At 39.2% G+C, this 21,261-nt stretch overlaps 7 protein-coding genes across 13 annotated transcripts; 4 read left to right on the top strand and 3 right to left on the bottom strand.

Moving 5' to 3' along the window:
- The first annotated feature begins 331 nt into the window (after positions 1-331).
- LOC108594310 (coatomer subunit beta') lies at positions 332-3,773 on the top strand. The gene is made up of 4 exons (XM_017979455.2): positions 332-798; positions 1,017-1,636; positions 1,692-2,274; positions 2,403-3,773. The coding sequence occupies exons 1-4, from the start codon at positions 444-446 to the stop codon at positions 3,587-3,589; spliced, it is 2,745 nt and encodes a 914-aa protein (XP_017834944.1). The 5' UTR covers positions 332-443; the 3' UTR covers positions 3,590-3,773.
- Positions 3,774-4,039: 266 nt separating this feature from the next.
- On the top strand, positions 4,040-6,870 carry LOC108608523 (interferon-inducible double-stranded RNA-dependent protein kinase activator A homolog). 4 transcript variants are annotated; one of them, XM_017999931.2, is made up of 6 exons: positions 4,040-4,129; positions 4,304-4,383; positions 4,438-5,108; positions 5,174-5,459; positions 6,073-6,210; positions 6,325-6,870. In XM_017999931.2, exons 2-6 carry the CDS (start codon positions 4,339-4,341, stop codon positions 6,571-6,573), a joined length of 1,389 nt encoding a protein of 462 aa, XP_017855420.1. In that variant the 5' UTR covers positions 4,040-4,129; positions 4,304-4,338; the 3' UTR covers positions 6,574-6,870. The 4 variants fall into 4 exon arrangements, with proteins under 4 accessions (XP_017855420.1, XP_017855419.1, XP_017855422.1 ...); XM_017999930.2 differs by having other exon boundaries at positions 4,041-4,129; positions 4,304-5,108; XM_017999933.2 differs by lacking the exon at positions 6,073-6,210 and having other exon boundaries at positions 4,044-4,129; positions 4,304-5,108; positions 6,328-6,868.
- LOC108608525 (inhibitor of growth protein 5) lies at positions 6,601-8,524 on the bottom strand. 2 transcript variants are annotated; one of them, XM_017999934.2, is made up of 5 exons: positions 8,438-8,524; positions 8,021-8,380; positions 7,755-7,963; positions 7,388-7,546; positions 6,601-7,334 (listed from the first exon to the last, which is right to left on the bottom strand). In XM_017999934.2, exons 1-5 carry the CDS (start codon positions 8,472-8,474, stop codon positions 7,233-7,235), a joined length of 867 nt encoding a protein of 288 aa, XP_017855423.1. In that variant the 5' UTR covers positions 8,475-8,524; the 3' UTR covers positions 6,601-7,232. The 2 variants fall into 2 exon arrangements, with proteins under 2 accessions (XP_017855423.1, XP_017855424.1); XM_017999935.2 differs by having other exon boundaries at positions 7,797-7,963.
- A 145-nt stretch (positions 8,525-8,669) lies between these two features.
- LOC108600709 (heparin sulfate O-sulfotransferase) lies at positions 8,670-10,613 on the top strand. The gene is made up of 6 exons (XM_017988443.2): positions 8,670-8,885; positions 8,947-9,215; positions 9,276-9,361; positions 9,418-9,556; positions 9,613-9,833; positions 9,898-10,613. Exons 1-6 carry the CDS (start codon positions 8,771-8,773, stop codon positions 10,139-10,141), a joined length of 1,074 nt encoding a protein of 357 aa, XP_017843932.1. The 5' UTR covers positions 8,670-8,770; the 3' UTR covers positions 10,142-10,613.
- Positions 10,614-11,711: 1,098 nt separating this feature from the next.
- Positions 11,712-16,001, top strand: LOC108607524 (alpha-tocopherol transfer protein-like). Of its 2 annotated transcripts, XM_017998401.2 has the most exons (6): positions 13,122-13,247; positions 14,062-14,089; positions 14,188-14,367; positions 14,900-14,994; positions 15,055-15,208; positions 15,263-16,001. In XM_017998401.2, the coding sequence occupies exons 2-6, from the start codon at positions 14,086-14,088 to the stop codon at positions 15,748-15,750; spliced, it is 921 nt and encodes a 306-aa protein (XP_017853890.1). In that variant the 5' UTR covers positions 13,122-13,247; positions 14,062-14,085; the 3' UTR covers positions 15,751-16,001. The 2 variants fall into 2 exon arrangements, with proteins under 2 accessions (XP_017853891.1, XP_017853890.1); XM_017998402.2 differs by lacking the exons at positions 13,122-13,247; positions 14,062-14,089 and adding an exon at positions 11,712-11,812.
- A 13-nt stretch (positions 16,002-16,014) lies between these two features.
- On the bottom strand, positions 16,015-19,288 carry LOC108607527 (ras-related protein Rab-9B). 2 transcript variants are annotated; one of them, XM_017998404.2, is made up of 4 exons: positions 19,150-19,288; positions 18,840-19,030; positions 16,984-17,178; positions 16,015-16,926 (listed from the first exon to the last, which is right to left on the bottom strand). In XM_017998404.2, exons 2-4 carry the CDS (start codon positions 19,026-19,028, stop codon positions 16,549-16,551), a joined length of 762 nt encoding a protein of 253 aa, XP_017853893.1. In that variant the 5' UTR covers positions 19,029-19,030; positions 19,150-19,288; the 3' UTR covers positions 16,015-16,548. The 2 variants fall into 2 exon arrangements, with proteins under 2 accessions (XP_017853893.1, XP_017853892.1); XM_017998403.2 differs by having other exon boundaries at positions 18,840-19,288.
- A 116-nt stretch (positions 19,289-19,404) lies between these two features.
- LOC108607523 (tRNA-splicing ligase RtcB homolog) lies at positions 19,405-21,261 on the bottom strand. The gene is made up of 3 exons (XM_017998400.2): positions 21,227-21,261; positions 19,776-21,091; positions 19,405-19,716 (listed from the first exon to the last, which is right to left on the bottom strand). The coding sequence occupies exons 2-3, from the start codon at positions 21,066-21,068 to the stop codon at positions 19,489-19,491; spliced, it is 1,521 nt and encodes a 506-aa protein (XP_017853889.1). The 5' UTR covers positions 21,069-21,091; positions 21,227-21,261; the 3' UTR covers positions 19,405-19,488.

The raw sequence follows: 21,261 nt of genomic DNA, 5'->3' as shown, positions 1-21,261 counted from the left end.
CAGCGTTTACAAATGGCGTTGCCAGACAGCAATTAGTAAACTGTTGATTCAAATGTTCAATACATTGACACGAGAATGTCTTGGGCTGTTGACTAATAACTACTATTGCTGAAGTAACATAATTCTATTGTGTACTATCTAAAATGATATTATTAAGCTATTACTTTAATTACTATAACCAAAACAGTACTTTTCATTGAAAACATAGCCTGGTCAAAAGTGCGCGCTTCTAGTCAACTATCGTACTTTAAGCGCGATGCAACCCTGTCAATTGTACGTGGCAGGTGGCAACACTCGACACTAAAAACCTCTGACACATTAACAAGAGCTAGAAGAAGATACACCAGCAGAGGTAGCAGGTTTTTTACAACTCGCCGCAGTGGATACAATTTTGTTAGTTATAGCTGGATTATTGATAAACACTACGCGCTGCCAGCATAAAGATGCCCCTCAAATTGGACATCAAGCGTCGCCTGACGTCGCGCTCTGATCGTGTTAAGTGCGTGGACCTTCATCCGGCCGAGCCCTGGATGTTGTGCGCTCTGTACAATGGCCACGTACACATCATGAACTATGAGAATCAGCAATTGGTTAAAGATTTTGAGGTCTGTGATGTGCCAGTGCGTTCGGCACGCTTTGTGGCACGCAAAAATTGGATAATAACTGGCTCGGATGATATGCAAATCAGGATATTCAATTATAACACATTGGAGAAGGTGCATTCCTATGAGGCGCACTCAGACTATTTGCGCTGCATAGCCGTGCATCCCACACAGCCGTTGGTGTTGACGAGCAGCGGTAAGTTGATATTTTATGCAGCGCAGTGGTTTTCCATTAAAAAAAAGCCTCAGGACATTGATATGGCTGCCGTTGAAATGCCAATTAATGTAAATAATAGAAAGAGTTGCACGTAGCCAAAATTTAGTGCATAAGGTTCAGTTGCAGTGGAAGTGAAACAAAAACGGAGCTAAACAAACTCTCTTATGACCTCATTATTTATTTCATCATATTTCTAGATGATATGCTTATCAAATTGTGGAACTGGGAGAAGATGTGGGCATGCCAACGTGTCTTTGAGGGTCATACGCACTACGTTATGCAGATTGTGTTTAATCCCAAGGATAACAACACCTTTGCTTCGGCTTCATTAGATCGCACGGTTAAGGTATGGCAACTGGGCTCCAACTTTGCCAATTTTACCCTAGAGGGCCACGAGAAGGGTGTCAACTGTGTGGATTACTATCATGGTGGGGACAAGCCCTATTTGATTTCTGGCGCTGATGATCGTATGGTGAAGATCTGGGACTATCAAAATAAGACCTGTGTGCAGACGCTAGAGGGACATGGACAGAATATTTCTGCTGTTTGCTTTCATCCGGAGTTGCCTATTTTGCTGACCGGCTCGGAGGACGGCACTGTGCGCATCTGGCACTCCGGCACCTATCGGCTGGAGACTTGCCTTAACTATGGCTTTGAGCGCGTCTGGACTATATCTAGCATGCGTGGCACAAACAACGTAGCCTTGGGCTATGACGAAGGCTCAATTATTATTAAAGTTGGCCGCGAGGAGCCAGCCATGTCTATGGATGTTGTTGGTGGCAAAATCATCTGGGCCAAGCATTCCGAAATGCAACAAGTAAGCTTAATAAACTGTTGTAAACATTTATAATTAATATAATATTGATTTTTAGGTAAACTTAAAAACTATTGCTGATGGCACTGAGATTAAGGATGGCGAGCGTCTGCCTGTTGGTGTTAAGGACATGGGCGCTTGCGAAATTTATCCACAGACCATTTCCCACAATCCCAACGGCCGCTTCGTTGTCGTCTGCGGCGATGGCGAGTACATTATCTATACGTCCATGGCCTTGCGCAACAAAGCCTTTGGCTCTGCTCAAGAGTTTGTCTGGGCACCAGAGAGCAATGAGTATGCTATACGCGAAACCAACGGCACTGTGCGTCTCTTCCGCAATTTCAAAGAACGCAAAAGCTTTACGCCTGAGTATGGAGCTGAGAGCATCTATGGTGGTTACTATCTTGGCGTGAAGACTTCATCGGGCTTGGCCTTCTATGATTGGGAGACACTGCAGCTGGTACGAAGGATTGAAGTGCAGCCACGCAATGTATTTTGGAATGAGAGCGGCAGCCTTGTTTGCTTGGCCACCGATGATTCCTACTTTATACTTGGCGTAGATACGGCACAGATTTCTTCAGCGCTGGAGACCAAAGAGGGATTGGAGGATGATGGGGTCGAAAGCGCTTTCAATGTGCTGGGTAAGTAAAGAATAAATATAAATGTGACCTGCTTTGACTTTTACATTCTATTAAAGTGTATTTCAAAGTCGGTTGCGTGCGTACATTAAAACATGATTTTCTAACTATAATTTTAATGGTCACTGCAGGTGAATTCTCGGAGTCTGTCAAAACTGGACTTTGGGTGGGCGATTGCTTCATTTATACCAATTCGGTGAATCGCATTAATTATTATGTGGGCGGCGAGATTGTCACCATATCGCATTTGGATCGCACCATGTATCTGCTGGGCTATGTGCCCAAGGAAAATCGCTTGTATCTGGGCGACAAGGAGCTGAATGTGATCAGTTTTTGCCTGCACTTGTCCGTACTGGAGTACCAAACGGCCGTCATGCGTCGCGACTTTGAGCGTGCTGATGTGGTGCTGCCCACCATACCAAAGGAGCATCGCACGCGTGTGGCACACTTTCTGGAGAAGCAGGGCTTTAAGTCGCAGGCTCTGCAAGTGTCCACCGATGCGGATCACAAATTTGATCTGTCATTGCAAATTGGCGAGCTGGACATTGCGCTAAAGTTGGCACGCGAGGCGGAGAATGCACAGAAATGGTCGCAGCTGGCGGATGTGGCGGCGCGCAAGAATAATATGGCATTGGTCAAAGAGTGCATGCAGAAGGCAAACGATTTCAGTGGCTTGCTGCTGCTCTCCACGGCCTCAGGCGATGCACAAATGTTGCAGGAGGTGGGCGCTCTGAGCACTGCACAGGGACGTCATAATATTTCATTCCTGGCCGCCTTTTTGCGTTCCGATGTGGAGCGTTGTCTGGAGATTCTAATTGAAACAAATCGCTTGCCTGAGGCGGCATTCTTCGCGCGCACATATATGCCCAGTCAGATGTCGCGTGTGGTGGAGCTTTGGCGCGAAGAGCTGGCCAAGGTTAACGAGAAGGCTGGCCAATCGTTGGCCGATCCCACGCAGTACACAAATCTCTTCCCGGGTCTGGGCGATGCGCTGCGCGTAGAGGAACACTTGCAGGAGGAGCGCGCACGCAAACAACCAGCGCGAATTGCTGCGCAGCTGCCCTTGAATAGCGAACGTAATCCACTAGAAGAGCTGCATATCACCGAACAGCAGAGTGGACTTGGTCAGTTGGAGGAGAAAGAGAAGCCAGCATTTGTGCCCGCAACCGCAGCAGCTAGCAGCCACGCTGCGCCGCCAGCAACTACTCTCAGCGAAGATAATGATGATGACTTAGATTTGGATTTGGAGATTGATGGCATTACGCTCGATGACACCATTGATGAGAATCTAGATGATGACTTTCTGAGCGATGATTAGATGCTTAAAAATAGCAAGCGCTGTATTCGATAATATGCAAAGTGTAATCGTAAAATCCTTTATTTTTTTATTTTCGGTTAGAACACCACGCATTTCAAGCCACAAATTCCACAGACACACATACATACAAACGCATGCTACACATTTGATTTGATTGAATGAATGTTTACTGTGCATTAATTATACATATTAAAAATTATATATATATATATTATGTACAACAATTATGCAGCCAGAGCTAATTGCAATAAATAAAAAATGTATTTAAATTTAACAATACAGCGCTGCCACTTTGTTTGCAATTAAAGTGCAACAGAGCTGCTTTTGCTTACTTGCCAGTTAATATTATTAGTGTCTAGCGTTGCCACCGATCAAACTGTCACTTACTAAACAATACGGCAACACAGCATACAATACACACATACGTAAGAAACGTGTGTGCGTCTGGATTTTGCTGTATTTTTTATTTAAGAATGAATTATTAATATCTTTTAATAAATTATTATTAAATAAAAAACAGTGCAAAACCGCCAATAACCCGTAAGTACATATACAAATAACCTTTTCAACGCAAATGTTGTCAACGCCGCTCTTGCTTGCCGCAAAGTCTGTTGTTATTGATATTGATTTTTCAAAAGCAAACGCAGACATCACATATCATATACATATGTTCACACATACATACATAGATTACGACTTTGACTTTGATTTCAGATACACAGAAGTTTATATATATAATTATTTTGATAATGGAGCCTGAAAATTATCACTCTCATGAACTGCATCAGCAGCAGGTACAACAGTATATGCAAGATGTTCAAGCTACATTACAACAACTTCATCTACAGCAGGAGCAGCAGCAGCAGCAACAACAACAACTACAGCCTGTTCAAGCCGGATTTGCACCACGGCGCCAATATGAGAACATTGATACTTCAAATACAGGTATGGCAGCTGGATGTGTTGTCAATGGATCAGCTGGCACTGGCCCTTCTACATCGTCCAAGGCAATAACGCGGCCCAAAAAAAAGGCCCAAACGCTGCATCAGCAGCAACAACTTCAACAGCAGCAGCTACATCAACAAGAGCAGCAACCGCAGCTTTCGGAGCTAACTGGCGTGGGCAGTGCCGGACTGTTGCCACCTGAAGAGGCGTTTAGGTTTGTTAACGAAACTGATGCCAACGGACTGGCCATGAAGACGCCCGTCAGCATATTGCAGGAGCTGCTTAGCCGACGTGGCATTACGCCAGGATACGAGTTGGTGCAAATTGAGGGGGCTATTCACGAGCCAACATTTAGGTTTCGTGTGTCATTCAAAGACAAGGACACCCCATTTACCGCCATGGGCGCTGGGCGTTCAAAAAAAGAGGCTAAACATGCAGCTGCTCGTGCACTTATTGATAAGTTATCTGGTGTACAGCTCGAAACCGGTGTCAAAACTCCACCACCTGCTGCGGTGGGTTGCTCCATGACTGGGAGCAGCGGTGATGGCAATGCCAATGTGGCTGGAAGTGGCGAGTAAATATCGCACATACTTAACGAAAATATTACGTATGATTAATCATTCGATCTCTGTATGACAGTGGTGCAGACAAGATTGTTGGCAACCCTATTGGCTGGTTGCAGGAGATGTGCATGCAACGTCGTTGGCCACCACCAACTTATGAGACTGAAACGGAGGTGGGACTGCCGCATGAGCGTCTTTTTACCATTGCGTGCACCATATTGAATTATCGTGAGGTCGGCAAAGGGAAAAGCAAGAAGATCGCTAAGCGTCTGGCTGCCCATAAGATGTGGACCCATTTACAGGAGGCTCCTATTGATGCGGCCAAAATCAATGATAGCATATGTGTCGATCTCGAGGGCGATGTGAGTAAAATATCGCTTGTAGATGTCGTGCAACAGCCGGCAGCAACGACACCAACTACTCAAAGCCGTTTTTACGAGCGTGTCTCATTAACATTAAATATATCCGAGCTTTAATAATAGACTAACACTTAGTTGCCTTCATTTGCTAAAGTTTTTTTTTTAAATTTGAACACTGTAGCACTTTTATTGTTGTGTTTGTCAAACATATTTTAATTTGTAGATGTTCGATTTTCTGAAATAATTGATTCTTAATTTCAGATATTTAAAAAAAAAAGTGCTTCCGTTATTGCTTTTAAGCTTTAAACTATTTTTTAAGTTTACGTTTGAATGATTTAAAAAAAGTTATTTGTTGGTAAGACCATACATTTTGTTACCTATGTAGGTATATTAATTATTTATATTGAGTCTGATTTATTTAAAATTAAATCGTTTTAGCTTGGCTTCACACTAATTTAATTTTTATTTTATTTTATTGAAATTTGTTTTTAGTTTACCCTAATTATTGTTGTATATGTGTAACTTTTCACCTATTGTGATATGTTTCAACTCACCATGGTCAGCGGTATTTTCTTTTTATAGTACTGACGAATAATGTGTGCGCTTTTATTTCCAGGCCCGCATTAATGATAATTATTATGGTGATTTGAAAGATATCACTGTACCTACACTCACCACGCAGCATAGTAATAAAGTATCGCAGTTCCATAGAACGTTAAAAAATGCAACGGGCAAAAAGCTGATTAAATTACAGGTAATACTAGATACTGATACTAGAGCATCCATCAAGGTACATAAGCACACGCAACTACAAATATTAGTTCATGTACCTAACTACATTTCTTATCTTTTTTTTGTATCTCATTAGAAGACTTGCCTGAAGAACCCGAAGATAGACTACGTAAAATTGCTTTCGGAAATTGGCATCGAAAATCAATTTGAGGTCACTTATGTGGATATCGAGGAGAAGACATTTAGCAACAAATATCAGTGTCTGGTGCAGCTATCGACTCTGCCTGTGGGCGTTTGTCACGGCACTGGCGCAAGTGCAGCAGAGGCTCAGCGAATGGCAGCACAAAATGCTCTGGAATATTTAAAGATCATGACCAAAAAGTAGGCAAACATGAGAAAGAGCTGAATAGCAAAATCTAAACGCACATACCGATTAACGATTGACTTAAAAAAATTCCTACGTTCATTACTATGCCCCATCCCATGGAATTCCGTAGTTGACAAGCAACCACAGTGTAACTCACAAAACCTTATTTAGTTCATAGTACTCTTATTTATTCCTAGTTTGTTTGAAGCCTAGTTTTATCTGGAACCCAACGCAGATAGCATTGAAACTGTTCACAGAACCAATTATAAAGAAAAACGATTACAGAAAAGAAAAGAATTTTACGTTAACTTACAATAAGTAGTCTATTAAGTTAAAACTATAAAATTATTGCATTTGGCAAATTATTAATTAGGTAATAAATTGCTAAAATTTTTGGTAATGGTTTTAAAAGCAAAGACTACTTTTCTAAAATGAACTATATGTATGTAAAAGACAAGATAATATTATATAAAAACGAAACGGCAGCCAAGTGTGTTTAAAATATAATTAAAAATACAAATGTATACACGCACACATTTTTACATAAACAAAGAATTGAACCATCAATAAAGTCATATTTAATACGGATTTAGTTGGTATTATTATTGAATGTATGTATATCTGATTCACTGATATATTACAAATGTTGCTTACAGTAAATTATAATTACAATAGATTTACTTCTTTTTGCGATCCTGTGTGCATTTGGGACAAAACCATTTGCCCTTCGGCTTTGTTGTTAGACCCACACATGCAAAGTGGAACCACTCAATGGGACACTAAAAATAAGACATTTAATATATCGTTGAATTGATTACGAGTTACAACTTACATCTGGATTATCGCAGCCAATCATTTCACCATAGGACACCTGATGGCATAGACAGTAGGTAGGCTCGTTGGGATCCACAGGCATATCCATAACATCGCTGGGATGAGTTGCAGCCGTATGACAAGAGTCTTTTTCTGAATCATCAGGATCAACGACTTTCTGTACAAATTAATAAAATTGCTTATTAATTTTTTTTCCAATTATCTATTATTATTTCTGTCGTGCAAATGTAAATGAAATGAAAGATGCCAACTTAAGTAATGGAGCAAGGGTACAAATCTAAGTTATACTTCTACCAGGCAGGAATTAGCAAACAATAAGCTAACAAAGTTTTTAAAATGCATAATGCTTGATGAAGATGATTTACCTTTTGTGCGCCCCCCTTGCGTGTTTCTTTTTCTTGATTTACCTTGGACTTTTTCTTTTTGCTACCTTGACCACCACTACTGCTGGTATTAAGATTAGCCCCACTGGCGCTGTTTGAATGATTGCCTCTACCAGTTTCTTCGTCCGAGGAGGCAGATTTTCTCTTTTTACCTGACGCCTTACTATCCTTAGCCTTTTTCCGACCTCCTTCTGTTAAATAAATGGTACGTGAATAAAAAAATTACAGTAAAATTGCATTACTCTTACTCTTGACCACCGTTTCCTCGGATTTGGCGCGCGTTGACGATGCCTTCTCTTGTATCTCGCCCTCAAATCGTGCCAAATCATTGTCTAATCGCCGTATCTGTTTATCGACCAGCTCATATGTCTGTATGGCCAGTTGCACTTTGTCGTCGCTGTATTCCTTTGCCTTGCCAAACATCACTTTTATATCCTCCAAACGCTCCTTTCGCTCGTCTTCCTCCATTGAACCATTCATTGATGTGAGCTTGCGCATGAAATCCTTTGCATGACTGTCAATGCTTTTCATTGCTGTTTGTGCTCGGTCGTCTAGCTTACGCATTAGCTTGAAGTTCCTCTCCAGCTCCGTGGGTAGTGACTCCAAACCTGGGTATAGGCGAAAATATTATACATAGCCTAGCTGCACCTTGCTCTTTATCTTACCATCTAGATAGTTTTCTAGATATATTGCAGACGACATTTCTAATGCTAAATATATATTTATTTTGTACAATTTCTTTTAAAAACAAAACAACGAAAACAACAAGCGTCTATTTACGATGGCAGCAACAGCTGCTTTTTTTGTATACACATTATGCATTTTGCAACACTGTTACGCGAGGGCAACACAGTATCATCCATCGGCGATTAAAATAAAAATATGTAAGCCCAAAAGTAAGCAAAATGACACAAAACCACGAATAACTTGGCTTAAAACATATGCAAACAACTTGCTGTAATGGTAAAGTACATTAAAAAGAAACTGACAGCTGCGGCATGTTTAAGAAAATGCGAAAAATGCTGCCACCACTGCGTCCGCTGCATTGGCTACTAATTGTTGTCATTTGCATTGTCACCTGTTATTGGCTACTGGGCGTACATCTAGAGCAAGGTGCGTACTTTGGATTTAACACTTGTACGCATTTATTTATTGTTTATACTTTTTGCTGTAGCTTTTAAGCCGCTCACCAAAATTGCAGTCAGTAGCAGCAGTTCATTACAAAGCGAATATTCGGTGCCGGCAGATGCATCGGTTCGTGTGGCTCCTACTCTGGATAATTTTGACTATGAGGAACAATTGGTAGTGTTATATAATCGTGTGCCAAAAACTGGCTCAACTAGTTTTGTAAACATTGCATACGATCTCTGCAAGCTAAACAAATTTCATGTGTTGCATATTAATGTGACGGCCAACATGCATGTGCTATCACTGCCGAATCAGGTGAGTAATCAAGTAACTAAGCATTAAACAATGTAGGCTTATAGACTTGTTTTTGATCAGGTAATGCTGGCGCGCAATATAACCAAATGGCATAAAATGAAGCCGGCTCTTTATCATGGGCATATGGCATTTTTGGACTTTTCCAAGTAAGTTGCTTAGGCTTTTATATAAAAGAAAAATATATTCAAAACATACTTCACAGATTCCAAATAGCACACAAACCCATCTACATAAATCTAGTGCGCAAGCCTTTAGACAGACTTGTCTCTTATTATTACTTCTTACGCTATGGCGACAATTACCGACCGAATTTAGTGCGCAAAAAGGCGGGCAATAAAATCGTATGTATATTGAAGCCAAGTTAGCAATGCCAATTAAAATCTTTTGCATATTGTAGACATTCGATGAGTGCGTTGTACAGAAGCAACCAGACTGTGATCCCAAAAACATGTGGCTCCAAATACCATTCTTTTGTGGTCACGCTGCCGAGTGCTGGGAACCCGGCAACGATTGGGCATTGAAGCAGGCAAAACTTAATTTGGTGAATGAATACTTTCTAGTCGGCGTGACCGAGCAAATGTACGAATTTGTTGATTTGCTAGAACGATCATTACCCAGGTAAGCATATAAACTTAATGATGCAGATCAAGGCTATATCTATAACAATTAAATTTCTTTTTAGAATCTTCCATGGCTTTCGTGAGCACTATCAAAACTCAAATAAATCTCATTTACGTGTAACTTCATCAAAGCTACCGCCTAGCGAATCAACCATACAGACTATTCAGCGTTCTAAGATTTGGCAAATGGAAAACGATCTATACGAATTTGCCTTGGCACAATTTGAATTTACTAAGAAGAAATTAATGCAACCAGATAATAAGCATTTGCAACATTTTATGTATGAGAAAATTAGGCCTAAATGAAAGCGCCGCAAATGCAGACGCAACAAGTGCAGTGCTTAACAGTTGATTCGTATTTTGTGTTCACTTTTATATATACCTCCTCTGTACTTAAAAACCAAGCAAACCCTACTTGTGAAAGACACTAAAGACTTTAGCATTGAATATCGTTGACATATTAAATGAATTTTTTCGTAGTTAGCCTAAGTTCCCATATACTTTGTGTAACACTTGACGCTTTCTTAGTGGTACGTAAGCAATATCTAGCAACAATTATTACAGCCTAACAATGCACAAGGTAATTTACCTAAACGTTTAGTGAATTGTAATCTTTTATATGTATCTATATATGACAATACCTAAGTAATTTGGCAGATTGATCCATGCCAAATCAATAGTACTTAAGCAAACTATAAATATAAGCGGAATGATATTATAGAAACTCTCAAATGTATATCAGCTATTAAGCCATTGTAAACGAGGTACTCAACAGAAAAATACATGTAAATATTTAATCAAAGCTCTAACATCGTTTTGCTGCATGCAATTCTTGAATCGATTAGCAGGTGGCATTCAAGCGATTCTGTGACAGATTTGTGTCAAAAGGTCAGACTTGGTAATAGACTTGCTGAAAAGATAATATCTGGAGTATTATAATTTTGTTATACTGTTCTATACATTTGTTTGCACTTTGCTAGGCTTAATTGCTGTAATTGCCGCATTAACTGTATTGATTGCTACGAAGTTCCATTGAACTTTAAAAGCTGACGTAGCCAATTGCATATATTGACGGACCAACTGACAGCCACATCACAGTGAAATTGAATTATATTTGGGCTGCACAAATGAAATACTTAATTAATTAGCTCAGCCTGAGCGCTCACGTTAAAACAATGAGTTTGCATTATTATCGTCAGTTGTACATTTGAACGTGGAACACGCAAGTCGCCGGATCGTTTGACTTAAGCACGGTTTCGTCGGTGTTGTTAGTTTTTCTTTACTTTTAAAGCAGTTAATTATGAAGCGGTGCTTAACATTTTAAGTGGGCATTACAAAGTGCGCGTAGAGTAAAGCCGCATCAGTAGTTATTGTTAATATATAAAGCGATTACAGCAGGTTTTTTTTAATTTATATAAAAAATACCTATCTCTCTCTCGCTCTCTTTGTTGAGTGGATTAGTGCTTAAAGTGTGCAAAAGTTCAATAATAATTACCCTGAACTAGTACACTGCGACAAAATCTAGTGTATAACAGTTTTTGAAAATCACTCAAACGAAAAGTGCGTACACGTAGCAATAGCGGTAACAATTTGAATAAAGTAAGCTTGCTATTCTTGTGATTTTTTACCCTTAACCTTGCTCGCTATGTAAATTAGTGCTTTACATTTAAATAAGTCGAGAGAAAACCTTTTATATAAAACTGTCATATAACAGCTATCGAAGCGTGCACTTATAAACTTGCTGACACTAGCTCTAATTACCAAGTCGCTTATGCATATGTATGTGCATATTTCTTAACTACATCTCTTTAAAGTTGATTACACATACAATGCGCCGGGGTATAAAATTATTAACTAAACAGCATTATATTTTTAGTCTTGAAACGTGCGGCGAGTGAGCTACTTCGACAATATCGGACTCTGAGCATTAATTACAATTAACAAAGGATTTTATTTGGATTAGCAGCAATACACTTGGTAAGTTTCTTTTTTTTTTTTGAATTTCGGTTAGTGGAATTATGATTCACTCGCGCATGCGCTCGATACTCGTTGAACATATGTTTTCCAATCGTTGTTTTCTTTTGCGTTCAAATTCGCTGCAGTTGGTGTCGTTACTGTTCGCTCGATTTACATTTACAAAAAAGGTCATTGTAATGGTGTCGCTGGTGTGTGCGTGTACATTGCGAAATAGAAAACAAAAATGGGAGAAACTTAAAAAAAATAGGCGTTAATTTTGCATTAGAAGTTCAATACACGTTTGTGACCTATCTTATAATTAAAAAGTGCCAGTGCTCAGTTTACGAATATATACATATAATATATTAATTATATTTAAATCGATTTAGTCAACGTGCCCATACATACATAGATTTAATCGTCATGGCAACCGCAACAAGTATTTTGCATAGAACACTAACAACAACAACAACAACAACAGCGGCGGCAGCAGAAGTTGAATTTGGTGAGAAATTCGCAATTTGCCTTATATGGTACTTATTTTTTTGCTTCTATGTAAGGTCAAAGCACTTATTACATTGAATTGAAAGTCGCCCTTGTCATGTTTAATACTTTTCGGGTTTTTTTTTATCTTATTCGTCAGCTGACCTCTAAAGCTGCGTGTCACAAAACTTCTTTGTGCCACGCAAAGAGCTTTTGTCAGCAAGCTAAAATTCGGGCTCAACTGAAAACGAGAGTTTTAAAATAATAATAATGAATGGGAAGCTAAGCAACGCACGTGCGAACGTGTTGTTGTTTAGTTTCAAAATTTGAACCAACTAAAGTCTAATATGGGTGTTGTCGTTTGAAACGTGTTTGAAATTAGTTGTCAAGCAGGTGTAATAGTACATAGGCAATTACCAGTTGATGGTTAATTGCCCTACCTATATAAGTACATATGTATCACCACGACACTCGCAGTCACATTGAACCCATGTGTAAGTAAAAAGAGCTTCAGGGTCAAGTTTGAGCTTCAACAAGTGTGCGAAAGAGATCAAAGAAAACTGGCTGCCCTGTAATTATGCCAGCTAACACACACACACACACACACACCCATGCAGATACGACAGCATTCAGTGGCATAATTTTACAACTGCATTTACAAGCTGTAACTCTCCCTCTCTCTGGCAGTCTCTCTTTTTAACTCGCCCATGAATGTCATGCTCAAGTTCAGCTTGAGCGGCTGCTATTCTCTCTCTCGCGCGCGCGCGCGCGCTCTCTCTCTCGAAGATTCTTTAGGCTAGTGTTATAAAATCTGTGTAACTCTCTTTAAGCACAACAGTCTCGTCTGATCAGTTGGCTTTAATGCACATATCTGTCGTTAAAGCTTCTTCAGCGTTATATATTTTCGGCTCAAAACGAGTTTTACGTTTTCGGCAACAGTTTTAGTTTATTCATTTATTTTGTGTTGTGCTGAGTGTGTACTATTTAAATTATATGTTTATTGTTGTTGCTGTTGTTTTATTTTGCATATGAGTTTATGTTGAATTTATTGTTTGTACTTGTGCATTTATATGGGTTTTTCTTTCGAAATATATCAAAGAAACAGCCCGCCAAATTTGGTGTTTTTGAAATATATTTGAAGATATGAATATGAAGGTCAAACAATGTGGAGCGTTTCCGTTAAATTCATTTTGTTGATCTTTTGTTAAGATTAATTTATTTGCAGTATAATTTGGTGCTAGTCTCAGAGCAACAGCTGCTTCTTTATTAAGACTTGTTTGAAGGTTTTATATATGTCCATATATCTAAAACAGATACGTTTAAAATTGCAGTTCTAATTTTTCGTCTTATTTTACGATCTTAGTTCAGTTATAACTAGAAAAACTTGAAAGCTATTCAAGTGGAACAAGTAATAAGCTCAAGATCTGAGCCGCATTATCTTCATGGCAGTTGCATTCTCATGTCAACATCAGCAAAAGGGAAACTGCAAAATATGAGCAAATTAGTTTCTGTGGAAAGTTCCGTTAATCATTAATTAAGTGATATGTTAAAATGCATATGACAAGGTAAAGGTCGGTCAGTTTTGGTTTTTTGATACGCCTCTATGCATTGATCTCAATGCAGTTCAAAGCCGGTTTATCAATTCAATCAATTTAAGCCTTTGACAAAAAATGCACAATTTATCATTCGAAACTCTAAAGAACACACAGTTAATTGTAAAATAAAACAACGCTGCATGCAAACATTAAGCAAAACGTATATAATTTTTTTTTTTTTAATTATTAAAGCGCAAAAATAATAACAGCTACAAAATGAGTAAGTGATTATTAACTTTTATATAAGTATAATTGTTGTTAGGGCTCAAAGAGCACTTGACGTTACGCTTATTGATTATTTTTTCTGTTTAATTAAAGGAGTGCCCACCATGCTATCCGAGATCGATCAACTGCCCTCCATAAAGCTGGGCGACTTTACACTGCAGTTTGAACTTGGGGAAGAAACTGCCGCGGCCAAGGAGGTGGCCATAAGGGAACTACGTGAATCGCCCGAACGTCAAAAACAGGCCACACAGGAACTTAAGCGTCTGCTGGAAGGTTAGTGGCATTTATCCAAACTCAGGCATAATTTAAATGTAGACATTACTGGAATTTCCTGAACCCATGGGAAAATATTTATGCTTAAACTCCCATGATAAAAAACCACAAGACAGATGCGGGAAGTTTCTCAATTCTTTATTAGGTTAGTCAGCTCAAGTGCAGCAAGTAATGAAAGCAATAAATTAAATGCAGTGGAAATCAGTCCTTAGCATTATTCGCTGTTTTCTTTAGTTGCAACTAATAATTTTATTTTCAAAGCTAGCATGTCGTTAATAATATAGTCAAGTCTTAGTAACGTATTTTTAGAATTACGTTATTTAAGATGACTTCCTCTTCAATAAAGTAGCTAACGATGTTAATGGAACGGGCAAACCTAGAGTCGAGAACAAATAATGAGAAATATTTTCACATAGCTAGAAATGTAAATAGTTACAAGTTAGTCTAACAAATAAGGTAGCCACATTTGGGGTCAATGGGGTTAACTATAGTTGGACTCTATACAGAACTAAATAATAATTATTGTTTACAGCGGAAACCGATTTGTACTGTCCCAAGGACAATGAAGAGTGGCTCATACGTTTTTTGCGTCCTTGCAAGTATTATCCTGAAAGCGCAAGAGATTTGGTAAATTATATTACTTTAAGAATAAATTTAAGCAGTTATAAACTTTTATTTAATACACAGATCAAGCGTTACTACTCCTTTAAAGTGAAGCATGCCGATGTTTATAACGATTTGAAGCCCACACGGGAGGCAAACATTTTTAAAAACAATATACTAACGGTATTTCCAAATCGAGATCAGCATGGACGTCGCATTTTGTTGCTGGAGCTGGGCAGTAAGTTAAGAAAGTAAATAGTAAAGTTTAGAAATTACAACAATTTTTATTTAGAGCGCTGGAAGCATAAGCAGGTAACGCTGGATGAAGTTTTCAAGGGCGCTGTAATCTTTCTGGAGGCCGCCATGTTGGAGCCCGAGACACAAATCAATGGAGCCGTGGTCATCTTCGATATGGATGGCTTAAGTTTGCAGCAGACTTGGCAGTTTACGCCGCCATTCGCCAAGCGCATAGTTGACTGGCTGCAGGACTCGGTGCCGTTGCGCATCAAGGCCATACACATAGTTAATCAGCCCAAGCTCTTCAATATAGTCTTTGCTCTGTTTAAGCCTTTCCTGCGTGAGAAGCTGCGCGGTCGCATCATCTTTCATAGCACGGATCGCGAGTCGTTGCATAAGCACATGTCGCCCAAGTGCCTGCCAGCTTGCTATGGCGGCATCTTGGAGCTCCCACGCGTCGATGGCGATCAATGGTATAAGCTGCTGATGATGTGCGACAAGGAATATGATGCCATCAATTCGTATGGTTATAAGAAGAAGTGAGAGCGATTGGGTTACATAGCCAAGTGATTGTACAGCAAGTGATAATGTTTCTCCCTTATATAATTCTATTAATTTAAGCCTTACAACTGTTATACGCTGGTCTAGCCAATGCTTGCGTTAGTTTTCTAGTTAGTATTCAGCGCCGAATTGTTTGCCGTAGTCTGTTATAACTAACAAACACACAAAATATCAAACTAAATATTTTAAAACTGGGATTAAGTTTAATCATAGCATGTTATATACATAAATATAAAAACAACACAATTTTTTAACAAGCGTTTAACGTATTTATTTCAATTCAATTTTGGTTTTTGAAAAAATCCATTTGCCATTGCTCAACAATTGCTTAGCGCCTAATTAACTTAAACTGTTGTAATGTCATTCGAAAGTTTTAAAGGCATAACTGTTATACGTATTATTTTGGTACAAAAAATGTATAAAGTTGGTAAGCCTTTGTCATTTGTATTTATGGTAAGGCACATTTGTTGTAAGCAAGTGTAACAGCTTGTTTCAAATTAGTTACTATTTAACTGTGCGTAAACTATTAGGTGTAAAGCTTTAATTGATTTCTAGTGGTATTATTAAATGAAAATTTACTGTCGCTTCTTCATAAAATCGATTCACTTTAAAACTGTTATACGTATATACAAATACTGAGTTGCTCGTTAGGTTAATGCAACTTACATCAAATCTATACACTATATAAGTGTTATATGCATTTAAAAATATTTTGTCAACTATGAGATAAGCTGCCTGGAATGTACTTGATGCCTCGCTAAGCAACTAAGCCATGTAGACTCATAGTCGATAATTAGTTGACGGCGCCTTTGGTGAGCTGCGCCAATGTCGCGACATTGAGGCATCTGCAATGTGCTCATCATCATCCCCATCGACAGCATTACGCTTAGCGTCGCTGCCACCGCCTCCTGTGCAGCACTGCCGACGCTGCATCAAACGTATGGGACTCGTTAAATCAATGGTGTCGCCATGCTGACGCTGCTCCGCCTCGACTACGCACTCTAACTGCTTCCACTGGCGCAAAGCTAAGACAAAAGCTTCTGTAACATTCGTGGCCGTCTTCGAGGATGTTTCAATGTTAGCGGCAATGGAGTAGTCTGTGCACCATTGCTGAACTTCCTCGAATTGCACCTGACGCTTGTCTTCGCGTAGGTCATTCTGTCATAAAAATTGGTTAACAGTTTAATTAAGACACTAAATGATGTCACTACTCACCTTATTGCCCACCACTATGAATGGGAATTTATCAGCCTTAACATCTGCATAGTTGAGAAACTCATTGCGCCAGTGCTTTAAGCTACGCAGACTTGCCCAATCATCCATAGCATAGCAGAGCAGACAAATATCTGATCCTCTATAGAAAGGTGTGCGCAGTGCTTGAAAACGTTCCTGACCAGCCGTATCCCATATCTACAAATATAGAATCAATAAAAAGCTTAATTGACATTCAATTAGAGTTCAACAGAATTTTTTTTATTTACTCAAAACTGACAGCGGCTGCAAATTAACGCAAGCCGAAAATTTATCTTTGAAAGCATTTCTTGAAATCATATGCTGTTTATTTGGAGCTCACAAAGTTAGGGTAAACTTTAGGGACAGATAAAGCAGACTGATAAGCAAAACAAATTAAACATGGCAATAAAGTCGAATGCAGCCAACGTTTTTACACACTTCGCAGTAATCTTTGCACTTATTGACTCATCTGCATAAGTAAATAATACTCTTCGCATTTTATCAAAATATTTTCGTATTTATATATACAACAATCTCGATGCATATCCTGCTTCCAGAGTAGTCGTTTATTTATCATGTCAATAATGTTATGGGGTATAATGAGTGGGTCCATATACAATTTTTAAATGTCAAAGTGTATCATATATAATGTATAATATCTAAGCAAATATAATTGTGAAGGTCTTATAATATTAGACATGTGTTATTAATAACACACAAGGCCTTTTTATCAAATACACACTTTTGCTTTTGTTTTTATTATTTTAAACCTATAAAAATCAGCAATAAATTCATTAGAATTTTTTGTAGTTTTACAAAACTTTACCATCTAAGGTAGTAACAAATAATTTGTTTATAAATCGAGCTTACTTTGGGCTTCACCACTCTTGTTCGAGTTCAAACTCAACGAAGCGTTTAAAAATAAACGCAGGCAGCATATTTTTGTTTGTGGTATTTACCAACTAACAAGTAGTATGACTAAGTATTAATTAAATAATAAATATTTAAGGCCAATGCGTAATCAAGGCTGTAACAAATTACAATGAAAAAAAAAAATTAAATCTGTAGAATTAGCTGCATTGATTAACAATTATAAGCCTTTAAATAATACTGTTGACATTTTTGCTACGCTTTGATTACTCATCTAAGCTCGCACCCCTTCGTGCATCCCCTCAAGAATGCATATTTATGAGCTTTGGCTATAGTTGGCGAACTGTGAAAATGTGAATTAAAAATGTAAACTGACAGCATAAATAAAATTGCATCAGTAGGAAATTATGCATATGTATAAGAGGGTGGACGTTTAATAACTTTAGCAAACGTAGTAAGGGTTACCAAGTCAACAGACGCACAAGTGAAACAAAGTCGCGACATTGTTTTTCTATAGTGAGAATGTTGTTACGTTTTATTTGTACAATGGGGTATGATAAGTCAAAAGTTAATTAGATATTTGTCTACACTTGCATTTTTAAATAATTGTGTTTACAATATAAAAATAAATTAATGCGCTAATCTTCAATATTTGTAAGTGTTTAAATTGTTTCGTGGGTGTCTCTCAGTCGCGTTTAAACAAAGCTCAACCGCACTATTTTTTTTACTGCCATGTTAATTGAGTACTGAATTGATCGGTAGATACGTATATATGTACATACATACATACACATGTGTGTGCACGAACGTTTGTGTGTGTGTAGGACAGCGGAAAAGGCAGATGAAAGAGATAACGTGCTCTCAAAATGTCAGGCAAACAACTTGTTGACAACCATTAAAAGAATATTAAATAAAGCCGGAAAGAACAAGAAATGCATCGCAACAATCCACATTTCGCATTTACTTACCTGCAAAGTGTACTTTTCACCATCCACTAGAATGTCCTTGTTCATGAACTCCACGCCAATGGTATGAAAATTGTTTTCATGGAAATTGTTCGACACAAAACGTGTGAGGAGCGCTGATTTTCCAACACCCCCGTCGCCAAGTATGACAACCTTCACTAGTTTCCCTTTCTGCGGTCGCATATTAGCCATTTCTGGTTTTAATAATATATAAATTAAGGGCACCAAAAGAAAAACAAACGTAATTGCGCAGCTACAAACGGTTTTACTACAAAACAAAAGCGCGTTTGTTTTAAATCTAATGATTTTGTACCATTGTTCACGATTTGCGGCACTGCACTTTAATTGCAATCATTTGTCAGTTGCAAAATATGTGCAGTTTGTCAGAACTCAAGCAATTAAAGAATTGAAAAACAAAACGAACCGCGCACCGCAAACGGAAAGCTCTGTTGGTCTTATGAATTTACAGTCAGCTGTTGTAGTGATGAGCCAACAGCTGCTAAATTGACCGATAAGCAGTTGTGGCAGTTGGCGATAGTTATTCGATTGCTGGATTTCATTTTTGTGTTTGTGTTTTTAAATGTCGTCGTTTATGAAATAAATTTAATTAGAAATGTATAATTACAAAAATTCTAAGCAAGAGAGGGAAGATTCAGCCTTTAATAACCGCTATGGGACGTAACTTAATGCATTTTTTGCTTATGCCCGCAGCGTGACAAGTGTCCACAACATCGGTGACATCCTTATAGGCCTCGGGAGCTTCCTCCATTACTAGCTTAGGACTAGCAATGCGGATGGCAATGCCAATTTGCTCTAATTTGTCCAGTACTTCCTTGTAGTCCAAGTTTCGACGAGACTTGGCGCGTGATAGAGCGCGACCCTATGAAACGTCATGCTATTACATTTAAACTCACATAATTTTATGTTGTATTAACTTACAGCGCCGTGACAAGTGCTGCCGAAGGTCTCCTGCATACCACGTTCTGTACCGGTGAGCACATAACTGCAGGTGCCCATTGTACCACCAACTAACACAGGTTGTCCGGTCAACTGATAGTCAACGGGTATAAGTGGATGGTGTGGAGGAAAGGCGCGTGTGGATCCCTTGCGATGCACCAGTAGCTTGCGCTCCTTGCCATCTACAATGTGATTCTCTACCTTGGCTATATTGTGGGATACATCATAGATGACGTGCATGTCCAGATCATCAGGCGTGGTGTTGAACATTTTGGCAAACGCTTGACGCGTTAAAAAAGTCATGGAGCTGCGGTTTACCCAAGCGAAATTTGCTGCTGCAGCCATAGCTTTGAGGTAATCCTGGCCTTCAACTGAATTAATGCGTGCACAGGCCAACTGACGATCATTGGTTTCGATCTTATCTCGTTTCATGGCCTTCTCCATCTGCACAAGCGCATCGGTAGCAACTTGATGGCCAAATCCGCGACTTCCTGAGTGTATCATAACCACTACTTGGCCCTTTTCCTCAATGCCCATCTTGGAAGCGCTCCACTTGTCGAAGATCTCATCTACTACTTGAATCTCTGCATAGTGATTACCTGCTCCCAATGTGCCCAGCTGTGGCAGACCACGTTTCTTGGCACGCATGCTCACCTTGGCAGGATCAGCGTTAAGCATACGGCCATACTCTTCGCAGTGCTCCTTATCTTCTGCCCACACATAACCCTCACGCAGTGACCAATCCATGCCCATTTCGAGCGCTTCCTCCAAGTCACGTGCATTCATGGGTATAATGCCTTTGGAGCCCACGCCGACAGGTATGTGATCGAAGAGTGACTGCGCCAGTTGCTCCTTTACGGGCTGTACATCTTTTTCAAAGAGATTTGTGCGTAGCAAGCGCACACCACAGTTGATGTCAAAGCCAACTCCGCCAGGACTAACCACCGACAGTGGATCGTCTATATCGAACGCAGCCATGTTGCCAATGGCAAATCCGTAGCCCGAGTGTATGTCAGGCAAGCCAATGGAACGTCCCACGATGCCCGGTAAGGCAGCCACGTTAGCAATCTGCTTGACTCCAGGCAGAAAGCCACCAATAGCTCCGGGTCGGCAAGAATTCTTTAGCTCCTCCAACATCAATCGCTCCAGACGGCTGTTTACGTAGAAAACGCCCTCCACATTCATATTAGGCTGAAAGCCCTTCTTAATACGCCAGCAGTGATCATTGATCTTCTCCAGATACTTGAGCTCGTCTTCGTATGAACGCACCACCATTTTGTGGAATTAAATTATTAACTCTGTTTATTGCCAAAGCAAAATGTATTTCGTCAGATTTGGCAAGACAGATGTCACCAGCCGGCAAAATTTCAAGGATGTGGTGTGATTGTGTAAATTAGTAAATAAATCAATATTATATTTGTTTAAATACTTACCACAAATATTAATACAAATATTAAAAAGCTTCCAC

This window comes from Drosophila busckii, unplaced genomic scaffold (assembly GCF_011750605.1).
Source record: "Drosophila busckii strain San Diego stock center, stock number 13000-0081.31 unplaced genomic scaffold, ASM1175060v1 hic_scaffold_45, whole genome shotgun sequence".
NCBI classification, from domain to species: Eukaryota; Metazoa; Arthropoda; class Insecta; order Diptera; family Drosophilidae; genus Drosophila; species Drosophila busckii.
The sequence above is the reverse complement of the archived record's forward strand: the minus strand, read 5'-3'. Positions and strand labels throughout refer to the sequence as shown.